This window comes from Ranitomeya variabilis, chromosome 7 (assembly GCF_051348905.1).
Source record: "Ranitomeya variabilis isolate aRanVar5 chromosome 7, aRanVar5.hap1, whole genome shotgun sequence".
Classification (NCBI taxonomy): domain Eukaryota; kingdom Metazoa; phylum Chordata; class Amphibia; order Anura; family Dendrobatidae; genus Ranitomeya; species Ranitomeya variabilis.
The window spans coordinates 240,262,376-240,279,185 of record NC_135238.1 but is presented as its reverse complement, the minus strand read 5'-3'; the positions used below and the strand labels follow the sequence as shown (position 1 = coordinate 240,279,185).

Below are 16,810 nucleotides of genomic sequence, written 5' to 3'. Positions count from 1 at the left end.
GACCGCCCGTCTCCTCCATTATCAGTGTCTGGTGACCGCCCGTCTCCCCATCATCACTATCTGGTGACCGCCTGTCGCCTCCATCATTAGTATCTGGTGACCGCCCGTCGCCTCCATCATCATCTGGTGACTGCCCAACACCTCCATTATCAGAGTCTGGTGGTACGCCCGTCTCCTCCATCATCAGTATCTGGTGACCTCCCATCTCCTCCATCATCAGTATCTAGTGACCTCCCATCTCCTCCATCATCAGTATCTGGTGACCTCCCGTCTCCTCCATCATCAGTATCTGGTGACCACCCAACACCTTCATTATCAGTATCTGGTGACCACCCGTCGCCTCCATTATCAGTATCTGGTGACCACTTCGCCTCCATCATCACTATCTGGTGACCGCCTGTCGCCTCCATCATTAGTATCTGGTGACCGCCCGTCGCCTCCATCATCTGGTGACTGCCCAACACCTCCATTATCAGAGTCTGGTGGTACGCCCGTCTCCTCCATCATCAGTATCTGGTGACCGCCCAACACCTCCATTATCAGTATCTGGTGACCACCCTTCGCCTCCATCATCAGTATCTGGTGACTGCCTGTTGCCTCCATCACTTCTTGTCACTTATACACAGTTATGGAGGATCTCAGCAGGAGGTTGTGCCAAACATCTTGGAGACCTGACCCTAGATCTTCTGTGTATGAGGCTTGTGCAGAACCTTTGTTTCCTCAAGTGAGACCAGACTGGATACTGTGATATCAGGACTTTGAGGCCATATCATCACCTCCAGGACTCTTGGTTATTAATTACATTAGCTGGATGTTTGGGGTCGTTCAGCTGCAGAGTAAATTTGAAGCCAATCAGATGCCTCCTCATAGTATTACATGATGGAGAAGTTTACAACTTCATTAGGATATCACAATGAAGGCAGATACTTTGAAACGAATAGACGAATAAACCACATACTACTGGATTGGCATCTTCCATGGCAGCGCAGAACCCATTTGCTCTTTTTATTTAATGCTCAGCATTGAGAACACCATTAATCCTGACCAACCACCCAACTCCATTTGCTGAAATGCAGCTGCAAACTTAAAGGACCCTCCACCAAGCTTCACTACTCGTGAAGACCCTCATTGTGCTGCTCTCCAGCCCTTTGGGAATAAAATGCTTTCCATTACAGCCTTGGCCTTGTTTCCATGGCGGAGGTTTGTTTTTTGACCGCAGTTCTGGCCAAACTTCACTAACCAGTAGCTCATCTCAATGGCTGCTGCTGTGAGAGCAGGACTAATTTATCTATCCCGACATTATTGTGGTTATTCTACATATATTCTTTTCTCCTATCCAAGATGGAGTTTGAGCGTGTGTGTGTGTGTGTGATATAACAGACGTCGTTCAGGAATGTCTTAGGATTTTTCCCACAGCGCTCGCGTTGATGTCAGAAAGGTGAAGTGAGTTAATTGGCTGTGAACGTCTAGGGCCTGTCTGACGGCATCGTGAGCAGAACTTTCTCACGCTCGCGGTGCCATCAGATAGGTAACAGTTCACAGGGAGACACTGTGCAGTGGAAGCAGACGCTGCTCAGTGTCTCTCCTGGATGGCAGGCTCTATGGTCGCACCATGCAACAATGCAGACTGCCATCTAGATGTAGCCGAGCTAGACCCGTCCTGTGACAAATAGATTATCATCTATTTGATGATATCAGGATTATCACGAATATGGCTTTGTTTTCTTTAAACTTTTTCAGAAAATGATGGAGTCTCTGGAATGGGCGAGGTCATAAGTATGGGGATGTCTTATTGACGTATCTCCATTACTAACCTTGGGGCTTGTCACCTGACAATACAAAGGTGACATTAAATCCCCCTATCACCCCACTTGCCACCACTACAGGGCAAGTGGGAAGAGCGAGGCTAAGTGCCAGAACTGCACCTTTTCAGGGGTGGCTGAATGCTGATGTTTTTAGCCTGGGGAGCAGTATCAATGGCCTAGGCTATTAATATCAGCCCGCAGCTGTCTGCATAGCCTTTGCTGGTTATTAATTATAAGGTGACCCTATGTCTTTTTTTAGGGACCCCTATTTTAATAGTAAAGGCTAAGTATACAGTTGTGAGCCAATAGTAATAGCCTGGGAAGCTCCATGGGTATTACTCCCTTTCCCAGGTTATAAATATCTACCCCAGCCGTCTGCTTTCCCTCTGCTCATTAAGAAAATTACACAGGAGCCCCAGCTTTTTTCAGAAAAATAATCCTAAATACATGTACAGTAAGCTACACTGTACTAATTGTATGTCACTTACATCTATGTATTCTGTGTGTATACATCTATTCTAACCTATCACGCTTCAGCCTGCTCTGTGTAACAAATGCACACTTGATATGAACGTTGACTGCTGGGTGGCACTCATGGCAATAACAACCACAGGGGTCTGCTGCAAACCCCAGGCTGTTATGCCAAACCGTCAGCAACCCACGGTCATGCGACACGGGCATAGATGGACAAGATTAGTGACACGCTTCCGATGCAATTGTTAAATGCCATTGTCAGACTGACAGCGGAATTTAAAAGGTTAACAGCCGCAGGTGAATTGTGAATCCAGCCGCAGCTGTTAGGGGATGTGTCCACGTTCAGGAAATGCTGCGTTTGACGCTGCGCAGAGCCGCAGCGTCAAACACGCAGCGTCCAGATGTTACAGCATAGTGGAGAGGATTTTATCAAATCCTGTCTCCACTATGCGTGGTAACACGCACCCGGCGGCCCTGCGATTCCAGACATGCTGCGCGTCTTTTAAGATCGCAGCATGTCCGTGTACCTTGCGGCGACGCCGCAAGGTATATCACAGGGCCCTATGTGTGGGGTGCGATGATGCCAGATGTGTGCAATGAACACATCCGGCATCATCGCGTCACAGAAGGGGGCAGGGCTTAGGGCGGAGCGGGTTTGCTGCTCCGTCCAAACCGCCGGCCATCCTGAACGTGGACACATACCCTTAGGGGCACATGTCAGCTGTTCAAATCATCTGACGTGCTGGAAAAGATTTGGGCTCAGCACCAAAGCCCACATCAAAAGGGGGAGACCTGACATGTGCCATACATGTACTGCGCATTTCGTGAAGGGGATAAAAAAAAAAGCTGGACCAGCACATCTTGAAACATTAGTCTCCCTTGAAATCTTTGCCTGGGAAAGACAGTGCTGATGTAGTACAAAGACCTTGTGTCTTGTGTATGTCCTGTAACATGAAACTAAAGGCCCCGTCACACATAGCGAGATCGCTAGCGAGATCGCTGCTGAGTCACAAGTTTTGTGACGCAACAGCGACCTCAGTAGCGATCTCGCTATGTGTGACACGTACCAGCGATCAGGCCCCTGCTGCGAGATCGCTGGTCGTGTCGGAATGGCCTGGACCTTTTTTTGGTCGTTGAGGTCCCGCTGACATCGCTGAATCGGTGTGTGTGACACCGATCCAGTGATGTCTTCACTGGTAACCAGGGCCGCGCTTAGTAACCCGATGTTTACCCTGGTTACCAGCGTAAATGTAAAAAAAAAAACAAGCAGTACATACTCACCATCTGATGTCCGTCAGGTCCCTTGCCGTCTGCTTCCTGCTCTGACTGAGTGCCGCCGTACAGTGAGAGCACAGCACAGCAGTGACGTCACCGCTGCGCTCTGCTCTCACTGTACGGCGGCTCAGTCAGAGCAGGAAGCAGACGGCAAGGGACCTGACGGACATCAGATGGTGAGTATGTAGTGTTTGGTTTTTTTTGGTAACCAGGGTAAACATCGGGTTACTAAGCGCGGCCCTGCGCTTAGTAACCCGATGTTTACCCTGGTTACCCGGGTGCTGCAGGGGGACTTCGGCATCGTTGAAGACAGTTTCAACGATGCCGAAGTCGTTCCCCTGATCGTTGGTCGCTGGAGAGAGCAGTCTGTGTGACAGCTCCCCAGCGACCACACAGCGACTTACCAACGATCACGGCCAGGTCGTATCGCTGGTCGTGATCGTTGGTAAATCGCTATGTGTGACGGGGCCTTAATCCACAACCTCGTTTGTAAGTTTGGCTGTTTCTAAATTTTACTGCTTTAACCTACATAAAAATGACCATTAGCTCTTACAAAGTCAGTGACTGTGCAAGTATAGCTACAATAACTGATGAAAGTAAAGAACAATCATACCAAATATTTTTAGATTTCTCATTTGTACGAAGTTTTTTTTGTAAAATTGTTTGCATTTTAACACTTTTTATTCATACCTTGCAGCAATTTTTAGAGGTTAGAGTCTGACTGAGTCTGTGGACAGGAGTCTTATAAAGGTGACTATGTAAGACAGCTGTCTTTAATGCAGGTAATGAGTTGATTAGGAGCGTCTACCTGGTCTGTAGGAGCCAGAACTCATAATGGTTGGTAGGGGATCAAATAATTATTTCTCACTGCAAAATGCAAATAAATTTATATAAAATTTACACAATGTGATTTTCTGGATTTTATTTCTGATATTCTCTCAATGTTAACATTAACCTACCCTTAAAATTATAGACTGTTCATGTCTTTGTCAGTGGGCAAACTTCCAAAATCAGCAAGGGATCAAATACTTATTTCCCCACTGTACAAATTTATCACATTCATGCTGCTGTGAGACAGAAGTTAGACACTTTTCCCTTACGCGAACTTTATACTTTTTAGTTTATACACGTCAACAATAAGTTTGGAACATTCTCCCTATAAATCTATGCACTTTTTTGGTAAAGATATTTCTTTTTAATCAGTATATTTGCCCACATTCATTACAAAAAAGGAACAAAACTTTTTCAAGTTGCTACAGAACCGGAAGGCTTAAGCGCCGAAACGCGCGTAGGGGACGGTGGCACCTCAGAGCTCCAGAGTCCTTTCAAGTAAATTACTCTCAGCACTCAGTCACTTAATTGCTTTCTTGCTCAATTTGCATGGGTGGTATACAGCCCCTTTGTATCTTATTTGCTGTTTATGCTTTTTTGCACAATCATTGGTAAATTATTCTTGAGCATGCATATTGCACTCTTAATACATACCTGAATGGATCTGTTCTCGCCTGTGGTGCCATCTACTTTTGGCTTACCTTGTCACATCCCTGCTATACTTTGTTGTATCTTTTTGTTTTTATTTTTCCTTATTTCTAATAAACTTTTGCATTTTTATCATTATTGGTATTTATGGTGCTCTTTTCTCGTATGATTTTCAATTGTCATTGGCACTTTACCTATGCACCGTTCCTGTATTGGTTGTGGGTGCAGGCCTTGTTCATTTTGATTCCTTGCTACAGAACATGTCTTAAGGCTCAAACTTTTCTAATAAATTCTAACTTTTTTTTTTTTTTTTACTGTTGATAAAAAAAAAAAAAGTGCCTACAGCAACTTTAATTTCAGCAGACATTAAAAATGTTAATTTAAGAATATAACCTAATGACTTGGGCCACTAGTATTTAGCATGTCAAGACAAGTCAGTGAATCTATTCTATCAGCAACATCCTGCATGCAAGATAAGGGTTAATAATTTACCCCCCTCCAAATCCTTTGCGTCATCCATCACATACATTCTGCAGTTCCTTTTTAATATGCATTCAGAATTCAGAGAAGCAAATCAAATTACATCTACAACTTTAAATTAAAAAGCTTTCTGGCCTATTAAGTTCTCCTTGAAGTCATGGCTCAGTACCATCAAATTCCCATTTTGGGCTGAATTGCAGTAGAGAATGTGACCAAATGGCTTCTCCCATCTACAGGTAAAGAGTAAAGCAATGCTGTGAGTCAGATAAGGGGCTGCTCAGTGCCGCCATCAATCATTAATGGGCAATACTGCATTACTTCACACCACTTAATAATTTTTATGAAAATGTTAAAGGGAACCAGCACATAATTTTTAAGAACTAACCTGTCCCCAATGTGTTAGTGATGCGGTGACATATCGACATATCCTTTTTTTTTGTTGTTGTTTTTAACAGCAGCATAAGCTGCAAAACGTGCTGCACAGTGATGACGAGTGTGTCAGTGCGATACGTACCGCCGCCTGGGAAGCAGTTCAGTTAGCGCTGTTCCCCAGCACCAGGTGCTGAAGACCACTCGTATTTTCCCCTGCTCTGCCTGCAGTAGCAGCAGAAAATGGCAAGTTACATTCAATAACAGCGAGAGCAGGCAGTGGCTGATGGGACTACTACTCGCATCAGCCTACACCTGCTGCCGCTAACAGTGAGAGCAGGCAGCAGCAGATGGGAGCATTCATAAGCTGCCTGGGCTATGATCTTTGATCTGTGGTGAACTCAACGATGTCACCGCTGGTCAATGATGCTACACCGCCGCAGCTCATTCCTCAGTGGCTCTCAGCCTGGACTGTCGCATCTTGGCACCGTCCAGGTTGAAAAATATTAATCCCCCAGACATGGATAAAGGTGTGGGACAGAACGGACAGGTGAGGGGTATTGTTGTTTTTTTATTTTTGTTGTATTACAGGAGAACGAGGGCTTCGGTGAAATAGGTGTTTGGGGAGTATAACTTATTTTTAAATAAAAATAGAAAACGGTGTTTTCTTTTATTACAAAAGACTATATTCTGGCAGTGTCTTTACCATACAACTATAGGATTAGTAATGGATAGGAATCGTCTTATAGACATCTTTTCATTACTAATCCATGGGCTTGATGTCACCAGAAAATACAAAGGTGACACCAACCTAACAAATACTATCCCACTTGCCACTGCCACAGGGCAAGTGGGAAGAGCCGGGCAAAGTGCCTGAATAATAGATGGGCCCTTTCTTTGAGGCTGTGGGCTGCTATTTTTAGGCTGGGGAAGGGGGGTGGGGTGTGTAAAATCCATGGCCACTTAGCCTGAGAATACCAGTCCTCAGCTATCTGCTTTAGCAAGGCTGGTTGTCAAAACTGAAGAAACCAAACCACTTTTGTTTTGGCTATTTAAAATAACAGCGTAGAAACCACTCTATTCTTGATAACCAGTCTTGCTAAAGCAGAGGGTTGTAGCCCACAGATGTCAGTTTTGCCTGGTCATTATCAAAAATATAGGGGAACCCACACCGGTTTAGTTAATTATAGCACAGGCAGCGGATGATGAATACTCATCAGCCGCCTGACTCACCGTTTTTAGTGGCAGCAGGGGTAGGCTGATAGGAGTTAGTAGTCCCATCAACCGCCGACTACTCTCACTGTTATCAGTTGGAGATGAGCGAATTTCATTGGGTCAGGGATTATTCAGCAAGTTATAGTGCTTACTGAATAAGTTGCAGAGGGAACCTGGCTTCCTGGATTGCTCCGGCTGATCAGCTATTTGGCTCTGCAGCTGCATGTGTTGCAGCTGTGTGACAGTCACAACACATGCGTGGAGAGCCCACCAGGCTCTACATTCATGTCGTGACTGTCCCACAGCCACGACACATGTAGCTGCGGAGCCGAACAGCTGATCAGCCGGAGTGACCCAGGTTCGCTCTGCAGCCTATTCGGTAAGCGCTATAGCTTGCCGAGTAAGCCCTGACCTGATCAAATTCACTCATCTCTAAATATCAATTCAACATTCTCCCCTGCTTGTGCTGATCGCAGGCAGAACAGGGGAGAATGACGAGATAAGTCTTCAGGACCCGGCGGCAGGGAACAGTGCTAACTGTACCTCTGCTTCCCAAGTGCCAGTACGTGTATACTGATGCGGCACAAGTATTACACCCGCGGACACGGATATCTCCGGTAGTTTTTTTTCTGGTACCGGAAATATCAGGACATATGAAACCAGCCTTAGTGATGCACATTGCATGACTAACATTGGGGACAGTTTATTTGCTAAAACTGCCATGACAGGTTCCATTTAAGTGAAATTTAATTCCATGTTTTTCATCGGTTATATGCATGTACGAGGAAAATACTTAACCTGTCCCACTAAGAGACCCCAATGTTAACAGAAAATACTAATCTTTGGTAAATTTTGGAGTTGAACAAATGGTTATAACTTTCTAGTAAAGGGATTGTCCACTACTGGACAACACTTTAACGGCCAGTGTGCCTCACATAAAATAAAAAATATACATACCTCCCGGCCAGCGGCGCACAAACTACTGCTCTAATGGAATACTGGAAAGCTGTAGTGGTTTATGTCACATGATCAGTGGGAATTACAGCACCGACATCACTGGAGCAGCGCGCTCGAGAGGGATGTAATTTTATAAAATTCTATCTGGGCACAATAGCAGTTACAAAAGGGTTGTGCAATAGTGGTGAATGAAACATTGAGTTCACACAGCAATAATCCCAGCGACAACCTGACACAATGACCAATCAGTATCGGTTAGCAGCGCCTTTGCCCGCTCTGAGCCACAACTGACATGAAGCTCATGAGATTTCAATCAAGTCTTTCATTGCGGCAAACTGATCAAGATGGCAAACTTAATGGGATTTGGTCATTTAATACATTTCCCAGATTTGCACTGTAAAATTATGTTACTGAACCTATTTGATGGCCCCACCAATATGTGGATATCCCTCCCAACTTACAAAAAGGGCGAAGCTTCTATAAAGATTCACTTAGAAACATTCCTACCTTTTCCACAATTCACTTTATTGGTGGAAATAAAACATGATGATAAACCTCAACTTAATAGAAAAGACATCTACGGTATGTTATTTAAAACAAAAAAAAAACACCTGTTCCAACAATTTAATAATGGAACTTAATAGGTATGTACTTTACTACTGACCTTGCACTGTCTTCATAGACACCATGGCTCCGACAGATTCTTCTTAGTAGTTCACTGCTCCAAACTCCACCATAACACATCTCTTACTACTCTCACCTGCATGGGTGGTCCCAGTCCGCAGTCTCCGTCCCAGAGACCTTCACTATGGCAGAACTAGTTGACACAATGACAATTATTCATTCTGAAGTTTAGGTTTTCCATGTGGGCGAGACCACCCTGGTGAAAGGTAGAAAACTGGCAGAAATGTCCAGCACCATGTTGATGAAATTCATAGTTTAGTCTATAACGCTATTTAATGCTTGTTAGCACAGTGATACATGCCCCCACCCCGAACACACAAGCCCCCACCCCGAACACACAAGACCAGCGTCTGCTTGTCTGTAGGGATGAGCACTGTCCATCCAGTATCCTCTCGGTGTAATTACTCGCTGGAACAGCAGCTTGGCAAATGAAAATAATCACCAATAACTTTACTGTGTCACTAGGTCATAGCTGGTCAACACAATGACAGCCATCCATTCTACAGTTAAGTTTGTTTTACAAATGAGACCAACTTGGTAAAAGGTTGGAAAACCTCTAGAGATATTGAACCCCCAGTCCACATAATTAATCTTAGTGTGAAGTCTCAGACCATAACACTGTAATACTTAATACAGTCTGTGGCTTTATGACAGCAGTGGCCAGACTATGGTTCTAAATATAACATCAAAAGTTATGACGAGTGTCGCTAACACCCACTAAAGGGCTTAACGTTCTACCAAAAGCAAGGACCGAACTCCCAAGTTGTGGCATCCCACATGTGATCTTTTACACTTTGGTAACCACTCGGTAAATAAGTCTCTGCGCTTCCGATAATGTACAGTGCACCTCTCTGAAGCCAGGACACATACACCCGGCTTCAGAGGATCAATGATGAGCGTGGGAAGAAGCCATGCGCTTACGACGTCACATTCTCACACCCACAGGTGCGAGAAGATCCTTATAGGGCCGACTAGTCTGGAGACACTAACGCCCCCTCATTTACAGATCACAAAGACTTTAGAAATAGTATGCAATACAACAGACTGTTAGGCATTCTCTACATATGCAGACAACTGCTGGTAGTTCTGGGGCACGAGGGACCTGACAGGTTCCCTTTAAGTGGCCTGTGATCATATAGACTATGACTCCTACTTAGGAGACAAAGGTGGTCTGTATGACTCAAGCAATACTAGAGTTTCTTTCATTCATGATCTTTAGTGGCTTCATGTTCACGGTCCCGGTAGTTTCCACTGCACAGAGACCTTCACCATGGCACTAGGTATGTCATAGCTGATCACAATTCTCCATTAATAGGCTATGCTGGTTTGCTACATGAAAACAAAAACCTGGTGAATAGGTAAGAAAACTGGAAGAAGTGTCCAACACCAGGTTGTTGGAATTGTTTAATCCTCGTTAGTATAGTGGCAAGTATCCCCCCTACCCATAACACATAAGGGGTGCATTACATGAGTCTGGCCTTGTGCTCAGGAAACTAAATCACTAATATTTAAGCAATACCATATTCTTATTAAACATCACTTTCTACTATATCGCTGACAATGTTTAAACCTCATTAGTATGGTGGCAAGTATACCTTACCATGACCAGCGCCTGCTTCCCATGTTTTCAGGGGTCCTGTCCCTAGTAACTCTGTTTAGAAGACTAAAAATAAATCACTAGTGTCAAAGACAAGAAAATATTCAGAAAAAAGTATTTAAAACTTTTATTTCACATTACAATGAAAAATCTTTATAAAAAGGCATTACCTGACAGTACTTGCAGTGAGCAGGTTAATAACTCATGACAGACATTAAACAACTTTATTCCAGGTCACATTATATACAAAGATTAGAGAACAAGATCTTTAAAATAATGGGAACCTCTTCATATTCCCAGCTTCCGGGATATTAGCAGCATAGAGTAAGGTACAAGACAAAAGTAATGCCACAAAGTCGCCGCTCCACCTAATCCTGAACAGCGGAGGCCATGGGGAAATGCCCAGAGCAGGGAACAGGGAACCTTCAAAGACAAATTATCTTCCTAAGAGTGAAGTTCCCATCAAGAATTTCCCAGATGAGATTACCTGTAGTCATTAGTGATGAGCGAATACACTCGGTACGAGCACGCTCGGGTGACCTCCGAGTATTGGTAAGTACTCGCAGATTTAGTGTTCTTTGCCGCAGCTGAATGATTTACATCTGTTAGCCAGCTTGATTACATGTGGGGATTCTCTAGCAACCAGGCAACCCCCACATGTACTCACCCTGGCTAATAGCTGTAAATCATTCAGCTGCGTGATAAAAACTAAATCTCTGGGCACTTACAAATACTCGGAGGACCCTCGAGCGTGCTCAGGAAATCTCGAGTACCGAGTATATTCGCTCATCACTAGTAGTCATCTGGCCAACCCTTCTAGGAGCCACGGAGCGTGAAGCCTTCATGGGACGTTCTCTAGGAGATTGAAGAGTATCTCACTACTGTCATATAGACGGAACCTCAGGAGTTCGGCCATGTTCACAGTTTGTATTTTTCATGGATTTTAAAGTAACATTCATATGCAATAGAAATTAAGAGGTTTCACCATTATGTGCACTGAACATTGGGCCTAATCCATTACATTAAGTGTGTGCACCTGATCCGGGGTGAATTCACACAACTTTGTGATTAAACGTGTTTTCACAAACCTAAATGTGGTTTTTGCAGTGAATACAGGAATTCTGACAAACCCACTCAGACAAGTGCCAGTCCCAGGACATAAAATTACCATATGTAAATTAGCCCATAGAGTCCGCACTGTTTGGGGCCAAATTAGCCTAGATATCGGACCACATGCACCATATTGCCTTTTGCACCAGAGCTGGGATCAATGGCTCAGGGCCACATTGGGTGAAACTTCAGATGACGCATAGATGGAACATTTCCAGACACTGGTGGGCCGAGGAGTGAGACACTGGTGGGCCGAGGAGTGAGACACTGGTGGGCCGAGGAGTAAGACACTGGTGGGCCGAGGAGTGAGACACTGGTGGGCCGAGGAGTGAGACACTGGTGGGCCGAGGAGTGAGACACTGGTGTACGCCCAGGGCTATTTCACGTGCTGTTGGTAGAGGCCAATGACATGACGTGGCTACACTTTGTGGAACACAATGTAAATTCCGGCACCAGCATTTTGGACTTACAAGTAAACTCCCGATGGCGACTGAGAAATATTGAAGGTTTCTGTGAACAGATCAGGTTCGAGAGTTTGCAGACATCCTAGAATATATAAAACTATAACTGCATCCAGACAAAGAATGGCAAGAGCTTCAATGTACAATGTCCTCCTGAACTGATCCCAGCCGGTCGTCATACGGTGACATTCCTAGATAATGATCTCGCAGAGCAATAACACAAGGCGACACCTGATGGGTAAGAAGTGAGCACTCATATCCTCCCTCTAAGGCCGGGATTACACATACGCGAGATACGGACGAGTCTCGCAGGCTAAAACCAAGCTGTGGCGCTGGCACTCCGGAGCGTGCAGCTCCATGTATTGCTGTGCGGCTGCACGCTCCGCGCCGGAGTGCCGGCGCCAGAGCTTGGTTTTAACCTGCGAGACTCGGCCATATCTCGCTGCGTGTGATCCCGGCCTAAAGCAGAGGTCTGCAAACAGGTCATGTTTTCAGGATTTCCTTGTATTGCACGGGTGATAATTTAATCACCTGCACAGAATAATTCCAGCACCTTGTGCAATGCTAAGGAAATCTTGAAAACACGCATGGTTTGAGGCTCGAGGAATGCAGTTTGAGACCCCTGCTCTAAAGGGACATCATGGATGGAAAAGGTGCTGCACCGACAACGCTGCTGTCACTAGTGATAAAGTGGTGAGACCTCACTGAGCGTGCTCGCTGACAGCTCTCATCTTCCCTCTCCACTACAACTATTGGACACAATCCTGCCGATCATAGTGTTAGAAAACCATCATCTATTCCCTTTCTACAGTGACTGCGACAACAGAAAAACTGATTCTTGCAAAAGATAAACTTAAATTAAACTCAACAAACAGAAGCACATTCCGGTAACAAAAGGACAACAGTGACATCTTATAGAGCACCTGGCGATTGCCAGAAATGTGAATTTTACCTGGTGTAAGGGCTGCTGTCCTAATTCTCCCTGCGTCTCTCCATTCTTGAGATATGGCCTTCCCTTTGCTGTATGCAAATCTAGTTTGTCAGCCAGGGGGGTGTGGCCTCTACTATTTTCTGCTGGTATCTTCTGGAGGACCACACCCTCATGGCTAAAAAGGCCAGATTTACATACAGGGAAGAAGAGAACATCTCAGCAATGGAGACGCACAACAGCAAAACAAAAAAGAGGCAGATCCAGGAGATCAGCAGCTTTTATATAGAGGATTATATATATATATATATATATATATATATATATATATATATATATATATAGTAACATTGTAGGTGGCACATAAAGCTAAATCCTTGTAATTTCAACGCCCTGCATGAATTTCTCAACATTTTCAATATCTCTGCTTTACGTAAGGAGAAAGAAAAAAAGTGTAAAAACTGAGCATTTAATCTAATCTTGAGAACTGCGGCCATCACTACAATTTTCTGTTTCACAAGGCTTTAATGGTGTATTCAATATCCTGATATGTTAAGGCCACCTGATTGGAGATCTTACCGCTTTGGGGGACAGAGTTCCTCGGATATGCAGACGTGGACAAGTCCTCGGCTTGTAATATTCAAGATACAGTATCATTGACGTGCCCGTTTGCATGAGACGTTGCCCACATCTCCCATCATGTCAGGTGTCAGCAGATTGTGAAGCTTCCATGTGACAAACTGATTAGACTCAACGTATTCATGGAGAACATTAATCCTTCACCTCCATTAATAACCCCGAAGGCAGAGAGAGCAGACGACTTCCCTGGTAATTGATGCTCCTCACTTTCCAGGATCAGGAGTAAAATACACACGCGGGACCTTTTATTGAGTTGTTAATATCAGACCGCTGGCCTCGCGCTGCTCGTCTTCCTCCAGTCTATTGTGCAATACCAGACAATTGTGCCGTGAGCGGAGTGTGCGGCCCGGTTGGGGCCATTACACGGATATAAAGACATCAAGATAGAGTCTATCATAGGATTCCCTGAAGCACACAATAAAGAGCAGGCTGAGAAAGCTGGATCCCGTCAGGCACCAGTTCAGCCACGACAACTCTGGAAATGAAAAAACAACATTGAATAATCCCGACATTCAGATGATGTACTTCTGCTGAGACAGTTTATCACTGGACGCCCTGAAGCAGATAACAAACATGAGGCCAAGGAGACAAGACCCCGGGAGGCAGAAGTTCCACCAGGACAGCGCTGTGTGAATACAAAAAGCAAGAGATCATCACAGCGACCGTCACCAAAACCAGACAGGATTAAAAAAAAGTCTATAAAACATTCACTCAAATAAGCGGCGCTGTCACAATCAGTCAGTAATGCACAAGATTCAGCACAACGGAAGGAACAACTGCAGAGCGACTCGGAAGGTAAAGCCCCCGCCACCGAGAGACCACACATGGCAGACCACCACGTAACCGGGCGAGCGTACTAATCCTAGCCACATAAACCACCAGCTAGTGAAAAGCACCCTGTAATATACTGCAGAGCTGCACTCACTGGCTACATACATTACTTATACTGTACTGATCCGGAGTTAGGCCATGTGTTATATTCCAGAGCTGCACTCACTATTCTGCTGTTCTAATTCAAAATAATCAGCAAGCATACGGTAAGACATTTCCCTATAACAGCTTACACCAGGTCCTATAAAGCCTGCAGAATAGCGAATACAGCTCTGGAGTATAATACAGGAGGTAACTCGGGATCAGTAATGTAATGTATGTACACAGTGACTGCACCAGCAGAATAGTGAGTGCAGCTCTGGGGTATAATACTGGATGTAACTCAGGATCAGTAATGTATGTACACAGTGACTGCACCAGCAGAATAGTGAGTGCAGCTCTGGGGTATAATACTGGATGTAACTCCGGATCAGTAATGTATGTACACAGTGACTGCACCAGCAGAATAGTGAGTGCAGCTCTAGGAGTATAATACAGGATGTAACTCAGGATCAGTAATGTAGTGTATGTACACAGTGACTGCACCAGCAGAATAGTGAGTGCAGCTCTGGAGTATAATACAGGACGTAACTCAGGATCAGTAATGTAGTGTATGTACACAGTGACTGCACCAGCAGAATAGTGAGTGCAGCTCTGGGGTATAATACAGGATGTAACTCAGGATCAGTAATGTAATGTCTGTACACAGTGACTGCACCAGCAGAATAGTGAGTGCAGCTCTGGAGTATAATACGGGATGTAACTCAGGATCAGTAATGTAATGTATGTACACAGTGACTGCACCAGCAGAATAGTGAGTGCAGCTCTGGAGTATAATACGGGATGTAACTCAGGATCAGTAATGTAATGTATGTACACAGTGACTGCACCAGCAGAATAGTGAGTGCAGCTCTGGGGTATAATACAGGATGTAACTCAGGATCAGTAATGTAATGTATGTACACAGTGACTGCACCAGCAGAATAGTGAGTGCAGCTCTGGGGTATAATACAGGAGGTAACTCGGGATCAGTAATGTAATGTATGTACACAGTGACTGCACCAGCAGAATAGTGAGTGCAGCTCTGGGGTATAATAGAGGATGTAACTCAGGATCAGTAACGTAATGTATGTACACAGTGACTGCACCAGCAGAATAGTGAGTGCAGCTCTGGAGTATAATACAGGATGTAACTCCGGATCAGTAATGTATGTACACAGTGACTGCACCAGCAGAATAGGGAGTGCAGCTCTAGGAGTATAATACAGGATGTAACTCAGGATCAGTAATGTAGTGTATGTACACAGTGACTGCACCAGCAGAATAGTGAGTGCAGCTCTGGAGTATAATACAGGACGTAACTCAGGATCAGTAATGTAGTGTATGTACACAGTGACTGCACCAGCAGAATAGTGAGTGCAGCTCTGGGGTATAATACAGGATGTAACTCAGGATCAGTAATGTAATGTATGTACACAGTGACTGCACCAGCAGAATAGTGAGTGCAGCTCTGGAGTATAATACGGGATGTAACTCAGGATCAGTAATGTAATGTATGTACACAGTGATTGCACCAGCAGAATAGTGAGTGCAGCTCTGGAGTATAATACAGGATGTAACTCCGGATCAGTAATGTATGTACACAGTGACTGCACCAGCAGAATAGTGAGTGCAGCTCTAGGAGTATAATACAGGATGTAACTCCGGATCAGTAATGTATGTACACAGTGACTGCACCAGCAGAATAGTGAGTGCAGCTCTAGGAGTATAATACAGGATGTAACTCAGGATCAGTAATGTAGTGTATGTACACAGTGACTGCACCAGCAGAATAGTGAGTGCAGCTCTGGAGTATAATACAGGACGTAACTCAGGATCAGTAATGTAGTGTATGTACACAGTGACTGCACCAGCAGAATAGTGAGTGCAGCTCTGGAGTATAATACGGGATGTAACTCAGGATCAGTAATGTAATGTATGTACACAGTGATTGCACCAGCAGAATAGTGAGTGCAGCTCTGGGATATAATACAGGATGTAACTCAGGATCAGTAATGTAATGTCTGTACACAGTGACTGCACCAGCAGAATAGTGAGTGCAGCTCTGGAGTATAATACGGGATGTAACTCAGGATCAGTAATGTAATGTATGTACACAGTGACTGCACCAGCAGAATAGTGAGTGCAGCTCTGGAGTATAATACGGGATGTAACTCAGGATCAGTAATGTAATGTATGTACACAGTGACTGCACCAGCAGAATAGTGAGTGCAGCTCTGGGGTATAATACAGGATGTAACTCAGGATCAGTAATGTAATGTATGTACACAGTGACTGCACCAGCAGAATAGTGAGTGCAGCTCTGGGGTATAATACAGGAGGTAACTCGGGATCAGTAATGTAATGTATGTACACAGTGACTGCACCAGCAGAATATTGAGTGCAGCTCTGGGGTATAATAGAGGAT

The 16,810-nt window shown here is 44.6% G+C and overlaps 1 protein-coding gene across 1 annotated transcript in view; it reads right to left on the bottom strand.

Moving 5' to 3' along the window:
- Positions 1-13,290: 13,290 nt before the first annotated feature.
- The window catches only part of SLC49A4 (solute carrier family 49 member 4), a 45,310-nt gene continuing 41,790 nt past the window's right edge, over positions 13,291-16,810 (bottom strand). The window contains exon 9 of the mRNA XM_077273304.1: positions 13,291-13,948. Coding sequence (XP_077129419.1) covers positions 13,833-13,948 — 116 coding nt within the window. The 3' untranslated portion in view covers positions 13,291-13,832. The remainder of the gene's footprint in view (positions 13,949-16,810) is intronic.